At 44.2% G+C, this 25,968-nt stretch overlaps 1 protein-coding gene and 1 long non-coding RNA gene across 6 annotated transcripts in view; one reads left to right on the plus strand and one right to left on the minus strand.

Moving 5' to 3' along the window:
* ETV6 (ETS variant transcription factor 6) overlaps window positions 1-6,091 on the minus strand; it is a 131,780-nt gene extending 125,689 nt beyond the window's left edge. For 2 of the 5 annotated variants that reach the window (XM_052690470.1, XM_052690471.1), the window contains exon 1: window positions 5,850-5,984. In XM_052690470.1, the coding sequence (XP_052546430.1) occupies window positions 5,850-5,882 (33 nt within the window). In that variant the 5' untranslated portion in view covers window positions 5,883-5,984. Of the gene's footprint in view, window positions 1-4,859; window positions 4,922-5,849 lie in introns of those variants that run through there. The other 3 variants (XM_052690469.1, XM_052690468.1, XM_052690465.1) reach the window with 3 other exon arrangements.
* A 283-nt stretch (window positions 6,092-6,374) lies between these two features.
* On the plus strand, window positions 6,375-25,563 carry LOC128084446 (uncharacterized). The gene is made up of 3 exons (XR_008208555.1): window positions 6,375-7,477; window positions 22,090-22,281; window positions 23,295-25,563. It is a non-coding gene; the product is annotated as an uncharacterized LOC128084446 (long non-coding RNA).
* The last annotated feature ends 405 nt before the right edge of the window (window positions 25,564-25,968 follow it).

A 25,968-nucleotide genomic window follows, 5' to 3' on the forward strand; every position in this document is an offset into this window, starting at 1 on the left:
TTACTGCCTGTAATGTCCAACCCCGGACAGATTTGAGAAGATCTGGTTTCCGTGTGCTTTTATATACAGGGCAGACTCAAAGAAAAGAACTTGCCATTCAAGGGGTAGAGTGCTGTGGCAATGTTCTGCAGTTCTGCTCTAACAGGAAGAAAAAAAAAAAAGGAGATATCTGTCAAAAGGTGTAATCCCAGCAAAGACACCAGGTGAGTTCCAAGAGAGTGGGAAGGAGCTCCCCAACACTGCTGTTGTATTGGGTTTACTCCATTCAACATTCAAGCACATCAGCAGAGTTTCACAGCGCACCATTAACGACGGAGACTTACTTTACAGCAAGCCCTTTTAAGGGGAAAAAAAGGAGAACAAAAGAAAATGCAGTTTGCAGATTCTGAATGCCTCACCCTAACTAGATAATTCTATCCCTGAATTCTGGTAGTACTATCTCTGGCATTTTATTAAACATTTCATTTATCTGGTAGAACTCCAAGCTCCTGGATTTCCAGAGGTTCCCAAATACAATTCAGAAAACATTCCTAGTTTCCAGTAATAGATGCTTTGGAGGAGCCCACTGAATTCATAACGGAAAAAAAATCACTTCATCTGCACTTGGTTGAAACACAAACGTTACAAATAATCTCACTTTCTACAACATCCCATCAGTTTTACAGATGCTTCTTTGTTGGTTTCCTCTAGATTTAACTCCCCATTTTAAAAACGAATAATCTCCAAGCTTGCTCAGACCCTACCGGGCTAGCTGGGGAAAAAAATAAGAATTCACACAACAAGAAATCACTTCTAGTTCCTATCTACAACAGCTTTCCATTTAATTACAGAATTGAAAATCTAAACTCTGCATTTAATATTAGCCAGCTGTTAATGGTTTAACATGCAAAATCCAGCTGTCACATTCAAAGTATTTTTGTGGGGCTATTTAACTCTCTCAGTCACACCCAGCATTACTCTCTGTATTATACACATTTATAAAATGATTTACAATACCATTAATTCCCATGTGCAAACATTCCACAGAACACCGACCAACATAAATAACTGAGATTACCTGTCTCTCTTTCTTAACCACCTTGTCTCTCTCCAGACCACCTCAGTGCTGACACTATTTGCAAACTATACAAGGACAACCCTGAAGCAAAGGAAATTGCATGCAGCTTAACAAGGGATAACCTTTGGAAAATCATTTAGATGAAGAATCATTTGTAGTTTTCCTTAAGTTGTATATGCAGTTCACTTTAGAGCTCAGTAGTATTACAGTCAAGAAGCAATATCCTCTACCACTGAAAGGCCTAATTCCATTCAAAATGCATTATTTACTGCTGCTCCAAACATTCCATAAACAAACTTAACTTCAGCTAAGCTTTCCACATTTATTTTCTACCCAACAGTGGCATCTTTGAAAGAAAGAAAAACAACCAACTATCATCTACTTTCAAGTTCCATGTGCTACTAAAGAAATACACAAGGCAAATAGCTGTCCTCTGCTCTCCAATAAAATACTGCCCAAAGACAACTCAGTAACACTAGACCCAATACTGGCTAAATTTGGCTTGCATTGTAGTCCTAAAAAATAACCCAGCAAAAGAATCAACTGCCTCAACTCTGCTGTTTAGATACACAAGAAACAGTGGTAGCCTGTCTTTGCTCTTGTTCTCTCTGACTGCTTGGAATCATAGAATCACCAATGTTGGAAAAGACCTACAAGAACATCCAGTCCAACCATCCACCTATCACCAGTACTACTCATTCATTCAACCACGTCCACCAACACAACGTCTAAACATTCCTTGAACACCTCCAGGGTCGGTGACTCCACCACCTCCCTGGGCAGCCCATCCCACTGCCTGACCACTCTTCCAGAAAAGTAGTATTTCCTAACATTCAGCCTGAATCTCCCCTGGTGCAGCTTGAGACCATTCCCTCTGGTCCTATCACCAGTTACACAAGAGAAGGGGCCAACCCCAGCTCACTACAACCTCCCTTCAGGTAGCTGTACAGAGCAATCAGGTCTCCCCTGAGTCTCCTCTTCTCCAGACTGAACAATTCCAGCTCCCTCAGCCGCTCCAGACCCCTCATCAGCTTTGTTGCCCTTCTCTGAACACACTTCAGAACCTCGATGTCTTTCTTGTAATGAGGGGCCCAAAACTCAACACAGTACTTGAGGTGCAGCCTCACCAGGGCTGATATAGAGGGACAATTACTTTCCTGCTCCTGCAAGCAACACAAACCAGGATGCCACTGGCTTTCTTGGTTAACTGGGCACACTGCTGGTTCATGTTCAGCTGAGCATCATCCAATACCCCCTGGTCCATTTTCTCTTCACTGTCTTCCAGCCACTCTGCCCCAAGCCTGTAGCATTGCCTGGGGTTGCTGTAGCCAAAGTGCAGGACCTGACACTTGGTCTTCTTGAACTTCAGCCCACTGTCCTCAGCCCAGCAATCCAGCCTGTCCAGATCCCTCTGCAGGGCCTTGCTACACTCGGGCAGATCAACACTTCCTCCCAACTTGGTATCATCTGCAAACTTACTGATGGTGCACCCAATGCCCTTATCCAGGTCATCAATAAAGATACTGAAAAGGACAGGCCCCAGTACCGACCCTTGGGAAAATTACAAGTCCCCCAACAAAGTGTCAACAGTCAAAACAGACCACCACCACTGCCACCTCACACACTGTGTGACTTAAAAATCCAGGAACAAATCAGACCACTCACTCTGCCACTCATTCCTGCAATAAACATCATTGTTTCCATGTTGCGTTACAAATACTTAGCCTCACCACTGCCCTGCAGAGATAGGTTCATTATTATTTTATGCCTGTTTCACAGAAAGAGAAAGCAAAGGCCAAAGTGAACATTTTCAGAAGCACTTGCTTATGATTTGCTGCTGCTCTGGGGATACCCAGCTTATGGCACTGAATCACAAATATTCCAAAACAAACACATGCAAAAAAATGCGAACAGCTAATTTTTGGACTGCAGCTCAGAACAATACTACTGGCCAAAAACATGTTGCCCCCGCTTTCCCTTCTCACACAGTAAGCAGATTATGAGGAAACTTTTTGTCAGAAGACTTCACCATGCAAGCTGTCATTGGGAAGTGCTCAAGAACCCAGACAACTTTCTAAAAGGCAGGTGTAACTGTGATTTTACCTTCTGCTTATCACCACTTCTATCAGCAGAGCGTCACTGAACTGCCTCCCTCCAAAAAGCAATTTGAGATGCAAGGTACAAAAATACATGTAAATTATCATTAAAGGATCCTCTGTTTAATTGGGGCATTTCAGACCGGGGCTGCTGTTTTAATGGGTTGCCTCCCAGGAAACTGACTTCTTCTATAATGACACAGTGAATAGTAACGACCAGTGTTTAATTGGGACACTTAGTAAAATCTAGCTTCAAAGGGATTAAATAGGCTGCTGCAAAGGAGTTAAGTGATTAATCAGATGTTAAATACGTATGTACTTTTATACTGTGGCTTTCTCCTATGCAATCCTACACACTCTGAACTTAACGGGAGTTTTGTCACTGACACTAACACAAGAAGCATCAGCCTCTTAGTAGAGGCTCACCACCAGCCTTGCACACTTGAGCACTGGTGGAACCAGATGTTAAGTGTTGGACTTCTCTCTCGGAGAAAGAAATACATATATACATATCTGCCACAAAGCAAATACATAGCAATATACAATTGCACATACCTACTTGACATGAGCAAAGATACTACTGCAAGTTTATATTGATTACAAGTAGTCAAATCTGTACCAAAATTTCATCACCTTGCAGTTTTCCTAAAACTTAGAGTGTTTCTCCAATAGATAGACTGTGCACTGAGCATCCCAAGCACAAATAGAGCCTGAGCCTTCACTCCCTTCATTAGAGCTTTCCACGGCTCATCGCTCAGCTGCTGGGGAATTTACGGCACAGCCTTGCCCCATGTTGGGGCAGAAAAATAAAAACAGAAAAAAAAATCACCAAAATGCATTCACCATTACCACCTCTGCCAGTTCACAAACCCCTAATGCAAAACCTCAGAGGGAAACTACTTCTCAGAGCAACACAGCGGCTCTGTAGCCATTCTGATAGGCATGGAGCTTGCTCCCATGCCCCAACCCACAGGATGCAGAAATAATGGTGCGCCCGTACAGTCACACAACTGCTAAGCAGACCCTCCAAAATCTGGGTGCCCACCATAACTGGCTTTCGCTCCATCTGTCTGAAACAAGTGCCCAAAAAGCCAACGGTACTAAGGAAAATCGAACAGAAAGTTATCCAGAGTGGTTTGAAGAAACGTTATCAGTTGAAATCCACTTTTCTGTCTGAAAGACCTGCTATATTTGAAACTATTAAAACCAGCACTAGGAGACGAGCCAAAAAATTCTCTGCGCCCCTTCTAACTGTTTCCTGTGTTCGGATGGCCCCGTATTCACTAGCACTCAGGACAATGCCTTAAGTGCTGCACCTGAATGGCAGCTTCTGCTTAGGCAAAGATTGCTGTGAGAGCCCGCACATGGACAAAACATTCTGAGCAGTAAAAATAGGTCCAGACTGCAATGCTTGGAACAGGTCACTTAAAATAGGCATTTCACATTCCATGTGAACCTGCTTAGTTAAGTGTAATGAAAAAAAAATCAGTGGTCAGTCATTTGAAGACTCCAGTACACATTTCCTTGGCTCTCTCCCGACATGGATGCATCCCTCTCCAGACAACTCGGGAACACACTGCACCAAGGCGAGGAAAGGACCACTTTTTCTGTTCCCAAAACCAGCAGCACTCTTATTGCTGACCCGCTGAGAACAGAAGCCTCCAATTCAAAGCGACCCATCTCCAAAACAAGGAAACGCAACCCACCCCACACTACTTGTCTCTGACGTTCGTCCAGAGATCACACCCGACATTCCCGTGGAAGTTACGAACAAACGCGGCGCAGCTGAATTGCAGTTTCTGCGTGCAGGAGTTTGCTCGGCCAACTGTACGCGCCTGCCTGCGTTAGCGCTGTGCCGCTCTGCAATACGCACACACCGCTCCGTGACCCCATGTGTCCGCCGTGCTGCGGGAAGCCCAGCCGGACCCCGAGGTATGGGACCGTAGAGCACTTAACCCAGAGACAAAACAGAGCCAGGCGCTTCACACCGCAGTCACGACAAGAACCCGAAAGCCTCCTCGGCCCAGAGGTGTCGAGGGACAAAAAGCGTGGTGCTGACCGCTGCGCCAGGTTCGCTCCCTTCTCCAGGGAACGGGGCGAGCGGCATGGGAGGGGGACGCGGGGAAGGGGGGGGGGGGGAGAGGGGGGGCGCTGCCCTCTGCGGGGTGGGAGGGCGCCGGATGAGAGGGACGTTGGGGTCTGTCTGCACTGCCCGCGGGGTGCCAAAGGGACAAGAAAAGAGGCGAACTAAAAAAATAACATTAAATAAAATTAAATTTAAAAAAAGGTCAAAACAAACAAACAAATTTAAAAAAAAAAAAAAAAAAAAAAAAAAAAAAAAAAAAAAACTCGGGTAATAAAGAATAAAGCCAACCAAACAGAAGGGGAAAGCCGTGCCGTGCCCGCGGGAGCCCCGAGGAGCGCATCCCCTCTCGGCAGGAAACTTTCTCCCAACTTTGCGCCCCGACCCGAGGCACCGCCGCTGCCGTCCCCGCGTGAAACAGCGCGCCTCACCCGCGGGGCCGGCGGCGGGCGCGGAAGGCAGGGGGGCTCGGCCCCAGCCGGAAAAACAAGTAGACACAGACGAGGCGACAAAAAGCAGCAGAAATAAACTAAACCCGGCAAACAAAGCTAAGCGAGGCAGCGTGACACTGAGGCACGGCGGCAGCGGGCGGGGCGGCGGGCCGGCTCGTTACCTTGATGCAGCACTGGGCAGCAGGCTCAGACATCTCTCAAGGAGGAGCTCCGCGCAGCCCAGCGGGCGGCCGGGAACTTCTGGGGCTCTTCCCACCTCCCGTTCCCCCGCCGGCCCCTCAGGAGGAAGTTGCGGCCACCACCGCGGCCCGCGGAGCTGCCCGGGATCCCCTCCCCGCCGCCGCGCTCCGGGGGGCGCTCGGAAGCTGCCGCCCCCCCGCCGCGCGTGGCCGTGTGCGCGCGTGTGCGGGACCGCGCGTGTGTGAGCGCGCGTGTGCGCGGGGCAGGGGGGAGAGCGCGAGGCGGGGGGAGGGAGGGAAAGGGCGGGCGCTGCCGCCGCGGCCCCCGCTGCCCACCAGTGTTTTCCTTCCTGGAAGAGAAACCGAAAGGCGGCGCGGGCCCGGCCGGCCGTGCCCCGCCCATGAAGCCGGAGTTTCGGGGGCCCGAAAGTGACGTGAGTTCCCGGCAGCCGGCCCCGCCCCTTAAAGGTGCCGCCGCGGCGCGAAACGGCCGTGAACGGCAGCCGCCCGCGTGCGCCCTGGCGCTGAAGGACAGCCGAGAGGAAGGGGTCTGGGCGGGCGCGGCGGCTGGGGCAGGCGTGCTGCGTTCTGCGCCGCTCCGCCAGGGGGAGGCGGCGCGGAAGGGCCGTTGAGACGCGCCAGCGGGGGCGGAGAACCCGGCGAACGGGTGGAAGGTGCTGAGGGAGGCGGTGAGCGGAACGGCGACGACAACAATGGCCTTTGTTCCGCACGCGGAGCGGCCCCTTTAAGAGCCTGGAAGTGGCACGGGAAGTCCGGGCAGGGCGCAGCAGTGGCTCCGCGCGGTCCTACAGTAGGCGGCGGAGGAGACGAGGAGCCCCGAGTAGGGATGCGGTGGCTGGGGGGGCCTCGCCGCCCCACGCACACACACTATGGAGAAGGGAGCTCCGCGCTTCGCAAAGAGCGAGCGTGGCGCGACGCCCGGCGCTCAAAGGGAAGCACCGCGCCTTAGCTGGCGTGCTGGGGACGCGGACTCTTTCAGCCCTTATGGCGTGGCCGCGGCGCGGAAGCGCCCGGCTCTGTTTTGTCGGTCGGGTTCCAAGCCTCGGGGTCCGCCTGGGCTTCCCGCAGCACGGCGAACACATGGGGTCACGGAGCGGTGTGTGCGTGTTGCAGAGCGGCACAGCGCTAACGCAGGCAGGCGCGTACAGCTGCGCCGCGTTTGTTCGTAACTTCCACGGGAATGTCGGGTGTGATCTCTGGACGAACGTCAGAGACAAGTAGTGTGGGGTGGGTTGCGTTTCCTTGTTTTGGAGATGGGTCGCTTTGAATTGGAGGCTTCTGTTCTCAGCGGGTCAGCAATAAGAGTGCTGCTGGTTTTGGGAACAGAAAAAGTGGTCCTTTCCTCGCCTTGGTGCAGTGTGTTCCCGAGTTGTCTGGAGAGGGATGCATCCATGTCGGGAGAGAGCCAAGGAAATGTGTACTGGAGTCTTCAAATGACTGACCACTGATTTTTCATTACACTTAAAATAGACATTTTACATCACACACAGTGTGTTTGGGGCCATGTGTGAGGTCATAACCCTCCCTTGTTCCTGCTGTTTCTGTGGATATCTCCTGCTCTTCCATCCCAGCCTTCATCACAAGATGTGGTGAGAAAGACTCCAGCTTGCCCAGGACAGGAGGTTGCTAGGATCTGCTGGTAGGCATCCTGGGGCAGGCTGCCGCAGGCCATTTTGCATACCAGGACCAACTAACTCCCTGTGCTCTCTTGCAGCTTGTTACAGCTTCATTTTAAGCAGTCCAGGAAACTAAAAAGGAGGAAGGGAAAATAATATTCTCTCTCAGCTTAGCAACTGATGAGTTCCTAATATAGAGCCAACTCAATAACAGAAATCTTGTCTACCCTGCTCTGCTCAACAGGACTGCACTGCTGGAGAAGAGTCATTGCATCTTGATTGCTTTTATGGTGCAACTCTCTCTGCTATTATTCTCTCTACTTCATCATTGTATGACATTTCCCCTTTCATCCTGTATATGAATACTGCTGGCTTTTCCCAAGTGCTGAGTCATTATTTTGTACCTCATGGCAAGAGAGTTTTGTGATTCCTTATGTTAAATGTAAAAATTAGAGATGGAAAGGACCTGTTAGGTCATCCACTGCACATCCCCACTGGTACTATATTTATAGCACGTGATTGATCCATCCACATTAGTTTTAAGTTACGTAATGGGACTTGCACCTCTTCCTTTTGGAGTCTGTTTCATGGTCTAACAGCTCCTGTGGTTGGGAAATTATTTGGTCCATATTTTCATTTGTCCAATTTCACCCAACTATTCCTGGTTATAAATGTATTTTACTACCCTAGTTTTTTTTCTTTTATGGCTCTCTGTGCTTTTCACCTAGGTATCACTTCTTTCCTAGCCATTGACATTTGTTCTTTTCATCTCCTTTTTCATCAGTCCCTGCAGCCACTTTGTTACCATCATTGGTCTTTCTTACCCATCTCACACTCAGCCACTTTTAGAAACAGTGTCTTCTCCAGTCCTTTGTGAATGTAGCCAATGCTCCATAATGGTTTAGTCTGTCTGTAAGTTGCCTCACCAGCTTCAAAATTTGTCATCTGCCACCACCGTGAATCAGTGTTATGGACCCTCTTACTCCTCAATATTTCCTCTTGCAATATAATTGTAATCTAATATTGTCCATGACAGTTATGGTGAAGCTGTGTGTCCTGGGTCTAATTTTTTTCTGCCCATGGTTTTGACATCCGTATGTCCACTCTTTCAGGGTTCTCTGGTATCTATGCAAATTTTCATCCATTTTGATTTCTGTCATTAGTTGCCATCTCCTGAGACCTCAAACTACATGGTCCTGGCTGCTGTGCTGTATAGAAGACAGGAAATGCTGCCACGTCTCCTGGTAAGCAGGATGGTCTGTGGCTGCACACAGTTGCTCTGGGCATATGAGGAGAAAGCTTCTCCAGCTGTCAGCTTCTCTTTAGATCTGTTCTGTATGGAGATTGCCCAGAGCAGAATGGAAGTGCATTAGCTAATATTAAACCTTGAATGGGCTCCCAGCTGATTTCTTTCCCTCCTACCAAGAGTCTACTGCTTAGCTTACCTACAGGGAGGATCCTGTAGTTCAGAGCAAGATTTATGATCTCACAGAGTCACCTTTCATAGATGCCCTTGCCAGAAATCCCCTAACTTTTTGCTCAAATAGATGGTAGCAATACTAATTCAGGCAAAAGGTAACCCTATTCTGGCCTGCAACGTGACACCAAGTTTCTGCCTTTATTAGGGCTGTCATGGGAAGGGGAGACTGTGGTATTGGAAGGCAACAGCAGCAAGAGAAAGCTGTAAACTGAAGAACGATCTTTTTGCTTGTAGTGGCCTGAAAATCTGGCATTCGGTGTTCATACTTATAGTCTAGAGTATGTCCCTGAAAACAGGGCAAGCCCCTGCTTGTAGTAGGTGACTCCCTTCTTAAAGGCACTGAGGCTCGCTCCCCTCTGCTTGCCTGACATGGCTGTCTAGAGAGGCCTGCTGCTTCCTGGGAGCCAAGATCTGAGAAATTGCCAAGGGAGTGCCACCGTTTGTCAAGAGCATGGAACTACCATCTCCTACTGCTCTTTCATGTGGCCATGAATGGCAATGGAAACTGGAACATAGGCAGAATCAAAGAAGACTATAAAGCCCTGGCTGCACATGTGAAGAACACTAGTGCCCTAGTTAACTTCTCTTCAGTTTTACCAGTTGGAGGAAAGAGGGCAGTCAAAAATAGACTTATAATGCATATCAACTCCTGGATATGTGGTTGGTGCAAGAAGCTTTTGTTTCTTACTACAGCGGGACTTTCTATGAAGATTATAACCTGTTAGGGAAGGGTGGGATCCACCTGCCTAGAAGAGGCAGGACAACTTTTGGCACAGGCTAGCTAACATAGTAAGGTGAGCTTTAAACTGAAGGACTGTGGGAGTGGGATCAAAAATGCAATTCCCATGGCACACTCACAACTGGAGAATGAGCCAAGCCAATCAGAACTGTGATAAATGTTCCTTAGCTGCCTCCCATGAGATGAGCCTGAAGAACAGTCACTTCAATGATGTGTATAGCTGTGGGGAATGCTCCTGCATTTCTCTAGAGAAACCTGCATCCTCAGCTCCTTGTTCTTCCCTGAAACGACTTTGTACCAACGTGCACAGTGTGGCAAATAAGCAGGAAAAAAAGAGAACCATGTGAAGTTGCAGGACCTTGATCTCATTGTGATCACAGAGACATGGTAGGACAGCTTGCATAACTGGAATGCTGTCATAGTTGGTTATGTACTTTTTAAGACAGACAATGGGCCAATAAGACGAGATAGTGGAATTGCTCGTTGTGTGAGAGAACAACTTGTGTTGAGTTCTGCCAGAAGATGAATGATGAACCACTGGAAAGGTTATGGGTGAGGATTAAGGAGCAGGCTAATATGTGTGACACTGCTATGGGTATTTACTTCAGACCACCTGATCAAGAGGAGGAAGTTGGTGAGTCCTACAGTCAGCTGAAAGTAGCAGTTTGCAATCCTGGGCTTCAGGAGAGCGAACTATGACCTCTTCAAGGACCTATGTGGATGTATCCCATGGGTTAGAGCATTGGAAGGTAAGGGAGCCCAAGAGAGTTGGTTGATTTTCTAGCACCACTTCTTCCAGGCTCAAGATTGATGCATCCCTAAGATTTATAAATCAAAGGTGGTAGGGATACACATGGATGAGCAAGGAGCTCATGGAAAAAAATCAGTGGAAGAAGATAGTCTACGGGATGTGGAAAGGGGGTCTGGTCAGTTGGAAGGAATGTGGGAACATTGTCAGGGTGTGCAGGATTGCAATGAGGAAGGCTAAGGCCCACTTGGTATTAAATCTGGTGAGAGAGATCAAGGAGAAAAAGAAAGACTTCTTTAAGTATGTCAGTAGTAAAAGGAAGACCTGGGAAAATGTGGGTCCACTGCTGAATGAGATGGATGTCCCACTTACAGAGGACACTGAAAAGGCAGAGTTACTGAATGCCTTTTTTGCTGCGGTCTTTACTCCTAATGCTGTTCCTCAGAAATCCCAGACCATGGAGGTAAGAGAGAGAGTCTGGGGAAAGAAAAATTTCCCCTGTTTGTGGAGGTTCTGGTCAGAAATCGTCTAAGCAGACTCAACACACGCAAATCTATGGGCCCCAATAGAATGCACCCATGAATGCTGAGGGAGCTGAAGTGATTGGCAAGCCACTCTCTATCATCTTTGAAAGGTTGTGGAGAATGAGAGAGATGCCTGAGGACTGGAGGAAAGCCAGTGTCACTCCAGTCTTCAAAAAGGGCAAGAAGGAGGAATTGGGAAACTACAGGCCAGTCAGCCTCACCTTCGTCCCTGGGAAGGTGATGGAAGAAGTTGTTCTGAATGTCATCTCCAAACAAGTGGAAGAAGAAGTTATTGAGAGTAGTCAACATGGATTCCCTAAGGGGAAATCATGCTTGATCAGTCTGTTAGTCTATGATATTATCACCAGCTGGGTAGACAGGGAGAGCAGTGTACCTTGGCTTCAGCAAGGCTTTTGACAATTTCTCATAACATCCTTGTAGGTAAGGTTTGTCTATCCTTTGTGGCATAGACAAATGGACAGTGAGATGGGTTGAGAACTGGCTGATTGGCAGAGCTCAGTGGGTTGTGGACTGTGGCATGTGAAATCTATGTGAAAGTTAGAAGCCTGTGGCTAGAAGTGTTATCCAGGGATTGGTACTGGATCCAAACTTGTTTAACATTTTCATCAATGACCAGGGTGAGGGGATAGAGTTGTACTCTCAGCAAGATTGCTGATGATATGAAGCTGAGAGGAGTGGTTGACATACCAGAAGGCTGTGCTGCCACTGAGTGAGACCTGGACAGGCTAGAGAATAATGAGGATCCACATGGCAACTGTAGAGTCCTACATCTGAGGAGGAATAACCACACACATCTGTACATGTTAGGGGCTGATCTGCTGGAAGGGAGCTCTGCAAAGAAGGTCCTGAGTATCCTGGTGAACAACAGGTTGACCAAGAGCCAGTCGTATGCCCTTGTGGCTAAGAATGGCAATGATTTCCTGGAGTGCCTAAAATAGAGCATGGCCAGCAGGTCAAGGGAGGTGATCATCCCCTTCTACTCTGCCTTGATGAGGCTACATCTGGAGTACTGTGTCCAATTCTGGATTCCTCAGTTCAAGAAAAAGTGAGAAATTTCTGGAGAAAATCCAGCAGAGGTGCACAGAGATTATTAGAGACCTGGAGCATCTCCTATATGAGGATCAGCTAAGAGACCTGGGACTGGTTCAACCTGAAGAAGACTGTGGGGTGGATCTTATCAACATTTACAAATATCTAAAGGGCGGGAGTCAAGTGGGTGGAGTCAGTGCTGTATAGTGAGAGGCCAAGAGGCAATGGACACAAGCTAGAACATAGAAATTCCATGCATGTATGAGGCAAGACTGTGAGAGTGACTGAGCACCTAACAAGCTGCCCTGAGTAGTTGTCACCTCTGGAGATATTCAAAACCTGCTGGGTGTTTTCCTCTGTAACATGCTCTAGGGAACCAGCAAGAATGTTGGATTAGATGATCTCCAGAGGTCCCTTCTGACCCCTATGATGTTGTGATTCTTAGAAAAAGAGGCTAACTAGCATTTCAGTGAGACTTTTAATTTTCAGTGTGCAGTGATGTGTCTGCATGCCAGCTGCCACCAGTTCTCTGTCACCAGTTCTCTTTCTGCCTTCACTTACTTAATTGCTGGGCTAATTTTCTCAGATTTCCCTGAAGGATGTAGCCTGTCTATCAAAGGAGTTTACACATTTTGGAAGCTACGTCCAGGGTTTTCATTGGTCATGTGCGACCTGGTGTAGGGAACCTGTTTTGGCAGGGGGGTTGGACTCGATGATCTCTGGAGGTCCCTTCCAACCCCTACAATTCTGTGATTCTGTGATTTGTCTCTTTGTGTACTGTTTTTCTAGTTTCAGCAATGCAGAGAGCAGTAGCTTGGACATACACAACAATCACAGATTTCACCTCATTTCTGAATAAAGTTTGTTTGTGTTCGTACTTTTTAATACCTACGGAGGCAATCACTAGTTCTAAGCGCCCATAATTATCATTAACTCATTCTATTGTTTCTCTGCTGATATCTTTTCTTTGATTTTATCTTTGCCCAGGAAAACTTAACTGATTCATTTATTTAGTTCTTACTTCTTTCTTCTTTTTGCAATGCTAGTTTCATTTTCACCTTCTAAAGTTCAGGCAGACACAAATAGCTACTTGATGGTTTTTTAGATACTCCAGGAAAACATTGCCATTCTTAGCCACAAGGGCATACTACTGGCTCTTGGTCAACCTGTTGTCCATCAGGACACCCAGGTCCTTCTTTACAGAGCTCCCTTCCAGCAGATCAGCCCCCAAGCTGTACAGATGTGTGCGGTTATTCCTCCTCAGCCTTTAAATTTCCTGGATGGAAAGAGATGTACTGTTCCTCCAGTACATGCTTTGCTAAGGCACAATCAGTCCTCATCCACATTTGGGTCTCTTTTTGTCCCTTATCTCTGAAGATCCTGACCTAGTAGCTTAGTCTACTGATGTTACTGTGTAATCTCAACAGAGGTTACTCTTAGAGATTCAAGCATAGCATTAGGTTCTTAAGGAACAAAACATAGTTGGAGATGGTAGAAAATTCCAAGAATGTGAAAGCAATTGAGACAAACATTGATGTTAGAATGCGAGAGAGTTTTTGATCCTGAGGAAAAAACAGGAAATCTATGCACATTCGTACACAGATGTGCTGTGGTAGAGATCCCCCATTGCACATTTAGCACTAAGATTCTCTTGTCCTTAGCAAACTGATTTCTGTGCTTCACATCATTTTTCATCATTTGCAGTAAGATTAGCTTTCAGTTCATATTCCCAGGCAAGTCCTTTTCCCAAGATTCACTCAGACTGTTTCTTGTAGTAGAAGTCTCATGCTTGGCTTTTCAGGAATACATAAATACATAGGACATTTTGAATTAATGCCACCTATTTATCTCCATGGAAATTGTAACAGATACAAAACACAGTAACGCTATTTGATAGAACTAGTTCCCAGCTACAAAACACTGTTTTTCAGCAGTCACCCCCATTAGCTGATTTGTGTGGATGAGCTCATCACGATGTTCTTCATTTTGCAGTGTGACAGGCAGCCATGCATGTATGTCTACAACATTGCTTGTCTTTTCACATCCTGTCATCACTGCTGAAATGAGTGATGAAATGAACCCACCCCCTTACTGTGCTCACATCCACTATTTGGTCTTTCTAAGTGCTCAGCAAGCAATGAAAATCAATGGTTGCCATTTTTTCTGTTTGGAAGAATACAGCGGCACACCTTTGCTTCCCCACTCCCATGTCAGACACCATTTTGTCAGGCTGCCCCTCTGCTGCCATCTGCCACACAGCAACAAAATGTAATGGACTGTTGTCAGGAAGGTTTAACCTTTCTGCCATCTCATCAACATCTGTCTCTGATGTCATGGACCAACATAATAAAAGAGGAGGCAATTCTTTCAGAGCAGCCCTCATATATGTAATCTGTATAGAAATATATTCAGTCTCAGGTATTAGAGTGAGAAATGCTGTGTTCATTAGGGGTTCTCATGTAGCCTTTCCTTTCTTATTGTAGAGATCCACAACTATCAAAATGGAAATGCAAAAGTCTTGGTATGGCATCTATTCATCAAACAGCCAATATATGTGAAAAAACAACACTGAAAATGGTTGATGCTGTGAGCCAGGCACATCCAGTCCACAGCACACAAGCTGCATGTGGCCCAGCTCAGCTCACAGTGGGACCTGCCCACTGCCCTGCACTGTCATGGCAGTGGCTCTGCCCAGCCCCTGGCATGAAGCTGTCACTGAGCACCAACTAAACATCAGTGAAGCATTAACCCTGTCTGGGCTCAAACCAGGGCACAGGGAAGGCGCATTGCAGTACTAACTCAAGTTATGGCAAAGAAGTTTATGAATTTTGATTCCTTGGTTAAACACCATCCTGAGAGCAGCAAAAAATATGCAGCCATGCTTTCTATTTTGATGAAGGAATTTGAAAATAGGTTTCAAGATTGCGAAAAGAATCATTTTTTTTGTTATTTCTGACTCCATTTTCAGTAGACATAAATACATTACTTGCAATTTTTCAAATGGGTATATAGAGTTGCAATCAAGAATTGGATCATATCTCTTTACTAGACTTCTATAACCCCTGTCTTACTGGAGAGAAATATCCCACGCTGCGCAGTCACACTTTACTCATGTCATCACTTTTGGCAATACATACGTTTGCGAACAACTGTTTTCAAGGATAAAGCACAGGAAGAGTAAAATTTCATGAAATGATCTTTGATGGAAACCTTGAGAGCTCAAAGAATTGCAACCCCTGCCACTGAACCAGCCTGATGCGTTTCACAAAAACAAGGTTCTTACTATCTCACTATTTTTATTTTTGTTGCTCTTTTTTATATATTAATAGACGAAGAATATAAATTTTATTATTTAAATACAATAACTATATTATGTATTTTGTGAGAGCTGTTCTGAAAGTAATGGCTCCTATTTTATGATGTCCCACAACATCAGAGGCAGATGTTGGTGAGACGGCAGTAGAGATTCAGCTTTGCCAACAATATTCTGTTACATTTTGTTGCTATGTAACACATGGCAGCAGAGAGGTAGTCTGACAAAATGATGCCTGATATGGAAACAATATCTTCTCAGTCTTCTTTTCCCCAGGCTGAGCAGACCCAGGTTACTCAGCCTTTCCTCATAGGGGAGATGCTCCAGACCCTTATACATCTTTGTGGTCCTCCACTGGACTCTTTCAAGGAGTTCCCTGTCTTTTCTGAACTGAGGAGCCCAGAACTATGGCTGTGAACCAGACACAGTAGTCTAAATATGGCTTCACCACAACAAAGTAGAAGGGGAGAATCACCTCCCATGACCTGCTGGCCACGCTCTTTTTAATGCGCTCCAGGACACCATTGGCCTTCTTGGGTACAAGAGCACAATACTGGGCCCTGGTCAACCTGTTGTCCAGCAGGACCCCCAGATCCTTCTCTGCAGAGCTCCTCTCCATCAGGAGAGGAACCTAACAAGTACTGATGCCCCTAACAAGTGCTGATGCATGCAAATGACATCAGTGGCTCTTGCCTTGTTCATTGATGCAGTTACACCATCATAAAAGGCCACTAGGTTGGTCAAGCAGGATTTGTCCCTGGTGAAGCCATGTTGGTTCTCTCATATCATTTTCCTGTCTTCCATGGACCTTAGCATATCTTCCAGGAGGATTTGCTCCATAATCTTTTCTGACATAGAAGTGAAACTGACAGGTTTTTTTTACTCTTCTTAAAAATGGGTGTGATGTTGCCTTTTTTCCAATAACCAAGTACTTCCCCTGATTGCCATGACTTTTCAAATATCATTGAGAGTGGCTTTGCGACTACATCAGCTAATTTCCTCTTGTTCATCACTAGTGAAAAGTGCATAGCTAATGGTGATGCCTGTATTGAAAAAGAGTGTTTTGTAGTTGAGGATTTGCTCTATTAAATAGTACAGCTGTGCTTTTTGCATCAGTTGTAGTTTCTGTAGAAATAATTAGGAGGCATTACTTTCAGAGCAACCTTCATAGTTGTGGCCCTAGACAATTCCTCTTCACTCAGTGTGGCCCTGGCATACCAAAAAGGTTGGACACTCATTCTCTAATCTGTGTCATCATCTCATGTTGTCACATAGTGGATTATTTTGAATCATCTGGTGTATTGCTGCTGCAAATAAGGGAAACGCCTTTCTAGTGCTGTGAAAGAAAATATTCTGGTAGGTTACAGGGGAAGAGTTACTGGGGACTGTACTGATTTAACTCCACTGTTTGCAGGAGTGCAGCTTCTTCTGAGGGACAAATTTATGCTTACGTTTGGAAAGCAGGTCTCATTGTACAAATCACAGCCTCAACACGTTGACAGTGCTACTGTTGGAATTTACTTGGATGCTGCATCACCAAGTGGTCGTGATAAAGCTCCTAGAGCTCCACTGATATCAACTCAGCAATAGCTAACTCTATCAAATTAGGTTAGAATGCGTGGGCCCAGCAGAGCCCGTGTCCTGGCTAGGAGCTGGAGAAAGGACAGTAACTTCTGAGCCACAGGCAGGCTCCTGAGCCTGCCTGCCACTGTGGTGTCAGGACAACAAGGGGAAATGGCTGAGAGGAACCAGAGCAAGACTGTGGGGGAAAATCAATAGCAGGGAGCTGCAGAGGAGCTGGGGTAGGTGAAACCTCTCCGTTTGACCTACTTTAGCAGGTGTAGTTGTTTAAATGGAATTTAAATCTCTGAAGATATGTGGGGAACTTCCTGACATCACCCAAAGATGGGCAGGGGCCAGGGCAGGGCTACACACGTCAAGTATGTGCTTAACCATAACTATATCCAAAGCCTTCAGTAGCAGCACAGATTTCCACATGCACAGGCTCATTTCATGAGCAGGCAGAGCTCCACAGGGGTCACAGAATCAGTGGTGAATGAGTAAAGCACAAAGGTATACCAAAAATAGTATATTTGGAACACAGTTTTGGAGTATGTTAGGTATCCAGCTACCAATATCAGATTTAAGCTCTACCTGCTTTGTTCTTACATTGTCCAGAACTGTGTAACATCTGTCCATACTTTTATTCTCAGGAATTTAAAACAATTGTTTGTCAGTTATTTATAATTAGTTACTTGTCTCTCACTCCAACACTGCAGGATTTTGAAGGAAAAGATTGGGAAGAAAAAAATTAAATTCAAATGTATCTGCATGTTCTGATCTTGCTTATGGATTTAGTTTTGTAAACTAATATTTGCAAATTTATCCCCCAAATTTTGAATGCTTTTACCCTTTTTTCTCTTTCATTATGGTCTTTTTTTTTTTTTTTCATCTATCTTTCACTCTTTCACTCTCTCTTTCCCTTCCTCCCTCTCTCCTTATTTAGTTCTTTTGTCCCTCCCTGACTCCCTGCCTGCCTACATTTCATATGTAATTACACGGTTCAGATCAGGAGAATTAAGGAACAGGAAAACATATGATGAAACTGAAGGTAAAAGTAGAAAAGCCATCAAACTATGTGCTGTTACTGCAAAACATTCTAAACAAAAGTAAACAAGAAATAGAAGCTGAAGGAACAGAGTTCAAAATTTCTGCCAGATCACAGCAAAGCGATTTACATTTTACAGGTACCGTGGCTGGTTTATCCTTCCCCTGTTCACTTACCTCAGCTGCAGAGGTGAAGCAAACTTTCCTCAAAGCCTAATCCCTTCTGTTGGTAATATTTTCACAGTCTGGTTCTGCTTCTCCCTCCTTTTTTCTGCATCATTTTCTCCACAGAGTGACAGGATTACAGCTATTGTGCCCATTTTGAGTTGTGTGCACACTGTCATCCATGTCATTGTAACTTTATGTCTTACTGGCAATAAAAGAGTGACACAAATTGTTTTCCTGCCAGATTAACATTGTCTAGTAGATTTAATGCTCATAATCTAATGTGAGGAATAACATTATATGGGCAACAGCAGTCAATCTGCTTACAACAATTGTCCAGCATTGCTGGGAAAAAAAAAAACAAAACACTGCAATTCCAGCCCTGTGGAAGCAGAGCGCCAGTCTGCACAGTTCTGTACCTTCTGAGACAGTGGCTTACAGTTACTGTGCCACACAGCTGTATGACTGGTAGGATGACATGGAAATACAGCAAAGGAAAAGGAGAAGCAATAAATAAATAAATAAGAAAGAAAAAGGAAATAAAGGAGAAGGAAAGGGAAACAGAAAAAGGAAAAGGAAACTCGAGGTCGAGTGCGAGTAGTGTGTACTCAGCGAACTGCAGAACGAAACCTTGGAAAATGAGAACAAAAAATCAGTGTGAGTACAACTTGTTGCATAGAACTGTGATTTATCTGCTTTTATTTTCAATAGTTCCAGAAGAATCGTAATGTAAGATTTTATAACCTATTAAAACATGTCTGATGTTTATGGTGTATTTTAGAGTGGACACATTATAAATAGGCAGCAGCTGCACAGCAGTTTCTTCTCATAGGTCTTATTTCGTCCTCATGCCCTTTTATAACTTTACCTCAGGAACTACCCAGTGTTAACCAAAGATAAAGATTTTGGCCAAGAATAAAAAAACAATCAACTTTTCAATTACCTCTAAGTTATTTGGATTGCCCTGATCTGAGGTGGTCTTTATTTATGTAGTTGTCTTCTATTTTCAAAAGCAGATCTGCATACAAAAGGGTTAACAGCAGCAGTCTCTTTGGGCTCTGCAGTCACCTTCAGAGCAAACAGGTTGCCCTTTCACAGGAAAGAGGTGGTAATCAATCTAAGTTGCTCACCTTTTTTTTTTTTTTTTGTCTGTGTGTAGGGAGTGGCATAATTAACACCAGAAATTTGAGTTGACCCCAATATTATGTTGGGAGATGGCTGAGAAGAGGCATAGTGGTGGATGGATCTGGGTGACAAGGTCATGTCCTTATCTGGCCCAACTCTCTGCACATTTCTGTTACATATGGAGGGCCCCCGTGATGTCAGCCTGGACATTGCTCTTAGCAGCATCCATCTCTGCAACTTTAGCATCTTTTCTGTATACCATTCACTTGAATGCAAGGAGGGCAGCCCACTGTCAGGGGAAGCAGCAGTACCAGCAGTGGTGCAGGATGTGGCACTGAATGTTTGCCCTATCGTGGCTCTTGGTGCTGGAGGACCAGTTGCTGCCTCAAGAGACCACAGGGCATCTGTGTCAGTGCACAGTAGGACAGAGGCCTAACTTGTTGGATATGTTGCTCTCACACAACATGCACAATGTCAGGGATGGCAGCAGGGGCACCTGCCTGCTTGTGGTCCACTGCCCCTTCCTATACTCATGTAGTCAGTCTCTCACTAGACAGTCTCTCTCATGGCGCTCTCACCAGACAGGTCCATCTGCATGGCAACATCTTGAAGAAAGCTGAGGCTAAGTTTCAAGTTGTACCAGTTGAGACAGGCTGAGAGAGCAACTGCAAGAAGAAAGAGGGTGGAATAGACAAGCCCTGCCAGCAGCAGAGTGAAAGGGAATAGTGAGACAGTGGATGAGGAAGGGAAAAGGAGTGGAGAGGAGACAAAAAGCAGGATCTTAGCTCAGGAGTGGCTTCACCAGCAAATTCAGGGGGAGAGAGATTAAAAGATTAAGTGAAGGAATGGTAACCTTGATCAGAGGGACGTTCAGCTTACCTGCCTGGTACTTAGGAGGGAGTGGCCTGCAGCCAAGGGATCTTCTCCATGTTAGAGGACTACGGCACAGGGACTTTTGTGACCAGAAGGGAGGCTGGCTTCATCTACACAGTGAAGATAATTTCACATTCTAGGGCCTGAACTAAGTGCAGGTGTCAGTGGTCACAGCTACCATTCAAAAAATAAAGATATATTTCAATCTTAGATAGCATCTTACAAGCAGTAATTAAACTTTTACAACACCCATGTGAGGTAAGTGAATAATTATCACTCCTATTTTAAAGCTATGAAAGGAGGGAGGGTAAGTGGTTTGCCGAAGGCCATGCAATGAGTCAGGTGGCAGTACTCCCATTAGCAGGCATCAGCTCTTGCTTCCGAGGCCTGTCCACGAGCCACAGCAGTGTTATAGTCTCCCCATCAAGAGATGAAAGCAAGCTGATTTCTCAAGCGCTTTGATTAGAGAAAGAAGGTTAGAAATAGCCCATGGCTGTTTCTAGAGAAAGAGTCAGGACAGAAGGAGAATTTCTAAAGAGGACAGTGGAAAAGTGCCAGGCTCAGAAAAGGGAATGGTGATAAAGTAACTATTGATATGTGTGGTTATGAGGGGAATAAAGCTGGCAAACCAGAACCAAATGACAGGGAAGAAAAAAAGGTCAGTGATGAAGATAAATTTCTCAGAGAGCTTTGTGGCACTTAAGAGGCTTAGGGGAGAGGTGAGAAGGGAATGAGAGAGGAAAGAAAGATGGGGAGAAATTCCAGTGAAATGTGTACAGCAGCATTTAAAAGCTGCTGCACTTGGAGGCAGGGAAATAAAAGGCAATGAGCATGAGGCCTTTCAGTGCCTGCCCAATTACAATCATGCTATTGTCTTTCACACAGCAGCTGTGGATCCTGGAATTGCCTGCCAGGCTAGGTAAGTGTTGGCACTATCATCTCGCTTACAGGAGGACTAAAGCTCATACCAGTGTAGAAACTTACCTGTGGATGTTCAGCAAGGCAAAAAAATTATTACAATAATTGGAATATGGAATAGAACGACAGACAGAACACACAGTTTTCAGTAGCATAGAAGAAAAAAGGTGACCGATGTCAGCAGCCCAAATCTATTTTTCCTGGCTCTAGAATACATCATGCTGAGTAAAATGGCAGGTAGAGACCATGAGTTATAGATCCTTAAGCTTTAAACTGCAAGCTAAGAAATACTGACAGGCAGATACATTAATATATGCACATGCACGCAAATGCCCATGGACACAACACAATTACCCTGACACTGGTTTTGGTATTGTACATGTCCTTATGTAAGTTATTTCTGCAGTTTCTCAACTTTCCTCCTTTTAGTAAAATTAAGATAACCACTCTTACATACAAAACAGAAACTTACCTATAACCTAGATGTATTTTGCAATGCTAAGTGTGCTTAACTTCCCAGAGTGCTCTGTGATCCTCATCTGGAAGCTGCAAATGAGCACCGTCCCAGAGTTTGCTTTTTTGGTTGTTTTGTGCTTTAGAACACAAGCTGTATGTCTGACAGCTGGTGGCTGCCACACCACAATGAGCATCACCTGAAAAAGTAAAATCTCAGAAAATATCTGTCATCATTACAGGTAGACTCTGAAAGACTGTCAGAAAGAGTAATATTTTCAAGGCCTAAGAGAGTGAGGTGCTTGAGAACAAAAGTTCCTCTTCATTTCACAAACCACCCTTCCTAAACTCTGCTTCCTCCTTTTCCTCACCAAAAAAAAAAAAAAAAAAAAAAAAAAGAAGAAGCTACAGCTACTTTTACCTCAGTTTGTGGAAGGCAGAGAAGCATCCTGCAGTTTAAAGAGGAGGAAACCAATTCAACAAATCTGTCGAGTGAGTCAGTAAAGAGCAGTGTATAAAATAAAGCTTATTTTTAGTAACACTCCTTGGGTTTTAAAGTTATTCCAACTTCACCTCTTCCTTTTTTTCAGCTTCACAGGAAGATCAGAGGCTTCTTATGCCACCTCTCCTTCCGTCTGGTGCAGAGGGCCATGGTACTTCAGCTGTGCAGTGCTACCACCCTCTGGCCACTTTAATTCCACAGTCCTCAATCTGCAGGAGTCTCTGAACTCAGTCATATGCCTCCTGAGTCTACTCTGTGAGATAGATTTCACCCTTTGAAGGTACGTATGAAAGAGTGATTTTCACCTTCTGATGCGGCTCTACACAATGCTTATTTTGGTTGATTACTTTTGTAAAGGGATTTCATCTGGGCAAAGGAAGCTGTTTGACATAGCCAAATACAGTCATCCAGCACATATAGCACTGGGTTTCTTTTAAAAGGCCACCATCCATGTCAGATTGGTGACTGGTTCCTGCTTGGAAGATATCTTCTGTAGGATGAGATGTTCCTGGATCATTTTGATATTTAAGTGTTGGAATGGCATTTCCTGTGGTACCTTGACCAAGAGATTTTATCTTTCAGCACCTCAGCCACACAGCTGTAACACAGATATAATGCATCTTAGCTTTTGCACATGGGTGTTGCCAGGATGAACTTATTAATTATTTTGATTACATGGGTGTGAGCTTATAAAAATATCAAGTTATGTAGCAGTCCACCCAGATCACTCTATGCTGACACTACCAACACTGAGATTTCTGCAGAGATAGTTGTCAGTGGTGTCAGCTTCTGCCCACCATAAACTGTTCTGAGGCCACTAGCTCATTTTCCAAAGCACAGCCAGAAGATATAGGGTGGGGAAGATCGGAGGAGTAAAAAATAATTTGCAGCCAAAGCCTGAAGTACTTGGAACATGAAAGCTATTTCACATAATGCTACTGCAATAGAAGAACAAGCTTATTTTGCTGAAATTATCCCAACTTTTCATATTTTATGTAAGAAATTGCACAATAATAATAAACACAGAGATAAAAATAGGCTCAGAAGAAAAACTGTGGCTTCAAAGTTGAAACACCATGTTCTAGCATTATACTTTTTTTGTGCCAAGCAAATCACATCTTTTTAAACCTTTATGGAACAAGGAAGTGGGAAGAACATAGGTAATAAAGTACTTTCTTGCAGAATCTTGCCAGCTGTGTAGCTTTTTAGGGGTGATAGAGGATCACCCTAGTCATATCCTATGCAAAGGAGCAGTGAAAGCATCCATTGTACTTTGTAATTTCCTTGTTGCAGCCTCTCCTTACAGGTGATAGGTTGACACACTCTTTCCTAGAAGCACTGTGGATTAGGAGGGCTAAGACTGAAGAGTTCACTCTGAGGCTTTGCCCAGACTTCTCACCTGATCTCTAAAACCTGTTTGAAGATGTCATTATGTTTGCGACAGAAGCTTAGAAGAGGAAGCCAGGAGGCAGCACACTGACATATGAACCTTCATATGGTTTTGTAAAGAATCTGTTCAACAAGATGTCAGAAATGGGCATTTTATCTGCCATTCAAGCCTATACGTAGATTTTTCTTTCAGCAGAGCAGTTCATGCTGGAAGTGGATTTTGGTTTTAATTTTGTTGTTGTTGTTCTCTCCTTGATGCAGACAATATAATGGTACAAACTCTTGCAAAGACATCATTGTTTCAGTGGAAATTTATCCATAGTACATGGTCTACTTTTTGCCTGACAGTGGCTATTATTGGCCTTGTATACATAGAAAGTTGTAAAACAATGTTAAAAGGTTGAACTACTGGAAGAGTAGTTAAAGTCCCACAATTAGGAGAGTAGTTAAAGTCCCACAGTTGTTATGTGTAGACAATCCGTGAGTGCCAGCAGTGCTGTTTCATTTCTCAGGTTCAAAGTGGGAAGAGAGGACATAGTTCAATTTTATCTTAGAACAGTGTCTCATTTTATAGCAGTCAATATGTCTATGGAAAAGGGGCCTACTCTGTGTTCTCTGCCCTCAATTCCTTATCAGAAATGATAAGGAATCTGATCCAAACAGTTTATTCTGTAAATCTTAGTTTAGTCTGTAAATATCTGAATACTGAAGAGCCTACAATCTTTTTTCACTTCGGGAAAAGAAAAAATAAAATAAAAACAACCGGAAGAGTCTGGTAGCATGTCTACATTTATCAAAAATAAATAATCCTATCTTTTCTTCTCATCTACTCTCATGTCCATAATCAAGTGCTTATTTATATAAAGAACAAAAACAAGCAAGAAAAAAATGGAAAGAAAGAAAAACCACAACCACACAACTACTGTGCCTAATATTTTGCTATGAAAATGTGCTTCACAAAATTAATGACAACTTTCAAATCTCTAGATTCTGACTCGTCAGAACTCATATTTCCCTTTTCCATGTCCACCCACAGGAGAGGTACTGGCTACCTACCTGAAGGAAGAGAAAGCCATGGCAAAATGATATTCCTTGCATTATGCCTTTTAGTAACCAAAATCACAGGCTGTAGAAAGGAGCAAATTTCAAATGTGTAGAAATTTCCTACAAAGAATGGACTTTACCTTTCATTTCTCTCTGGGGACCAACATAAAAATGTGTGTCTTCAGTTGATGAAATCTGTGGTGAGCAAAGCTGTTGGCTTCACAACATGGTTTGTCTTTGGAGGTACTGCATCTTATGCCATTTTCTAGTGTTTGTCATATGATGTCCTATATAATAAAATAAATATTACTAGCAAAACACAATTTAATCATCCAATAAATATTAAGTTCATAAGTCAAACATCTGATTAAATAAGTTGCAACTTATTTTCCCAGCCGATTTGGATTCCTTTGGAGAGAGAGATGTTGAGCTACATTTGTCATATTTGATGGAAGTGCCAACACTTATTTGTAACCAAGACAAAGAATCTTATACTATAGCTTGAAAGCTGTCATTAGCATTTAGTGGATAAAACCATGTTTAAGGCCAACCAGCCTTCTGCTCTGCAGATGGATGTCTCTTCCATCATAATCTACCCAGATACCAAAGGTGAGGAAAGCATATCTTGGAGATATCAACTTGATATAACTTCCCATAGATGAGTCTTCCAAGACACAGAGAATCCTTTCTTAAGCTTCGTTACAAGCTGGAAATCTTCCAGCAACCAACTTCGCAATACAAATAACACTTCTTTTTTTTCTTGTTTTCCCCCAGAAGCTTGAGTAGTTTCTATGATACCTTTGTCTTCAAAGATCTCAAATCACCAGGCTAGCCCCTGTTTATTAAACACCAAATTCTTCTAGCTGCTCACTAGCCAGTATGTCTGACCAATACAGAACAGAGGAAAGAGGAAGGAAAATTGGTATACATTACATTTTGAAAGCATGAAATCCATAATGAGAAAAGTGAGGAAACTCACAAGTCCAGGCTCCTACCCTGGAAACACTTGTTGCCAGCTGGTTCTATTTCAAGTGCCTAATTCGATGCTAAGTGCCATATTATTGTACAATAAATTTAAAAAAGAAAAGAAAAAGATAAAAGAAAAAAGACAATGATTGAAAGGTTGCTTCCTACTCAAATAATCTGAAACTCTGGAGATCAATACTGTGAGTGTTTGATGAGAATGTTCCGTAAATACTATTTTTATGGATATGTGTGTGCTAAAGTGAAAACAAAACTTTCACTTCAATTGAAAAGAAAAACTGGAAGCTGGCTTTTGTGAGATGTTCAACTCTTCTACCAATCAAAAAGATGAAAGGGAGTGTGTGGGTGTGAAAAGCTCTGAACTCAAAAATACTTACTGACTTAACTAAAAATATTTAGATATCTAAATTGGATGTGAAGAATTTGGGGATATTTTTTAAGAAAATAGGAATGTCAAAATGAGCTTTATTTGCTCTTTGATGAAACAAATTTCAACTTCTTCCAGAGGCTAAAATGGCTGGCACCAAAACCAATAGAGTCTCAATGGACT

The sequence above is a fragment of the Tympanuchus pallidicinctus genome, unplaced genomic scaffold (genome assembly GCF_026119805.1).
Source record: "Tympanuchus pallidicinctus isolate F22 unplaced genomic scaffold, pur_lepc_1.0 scaffold27, whole genome shotgun sequence".
NCBI lineage: Eukaryota > Metazoa > Chordata > Aves > Galliformes > Phasianidae > Tympanuchus > Tympanuchus pallidicinctus.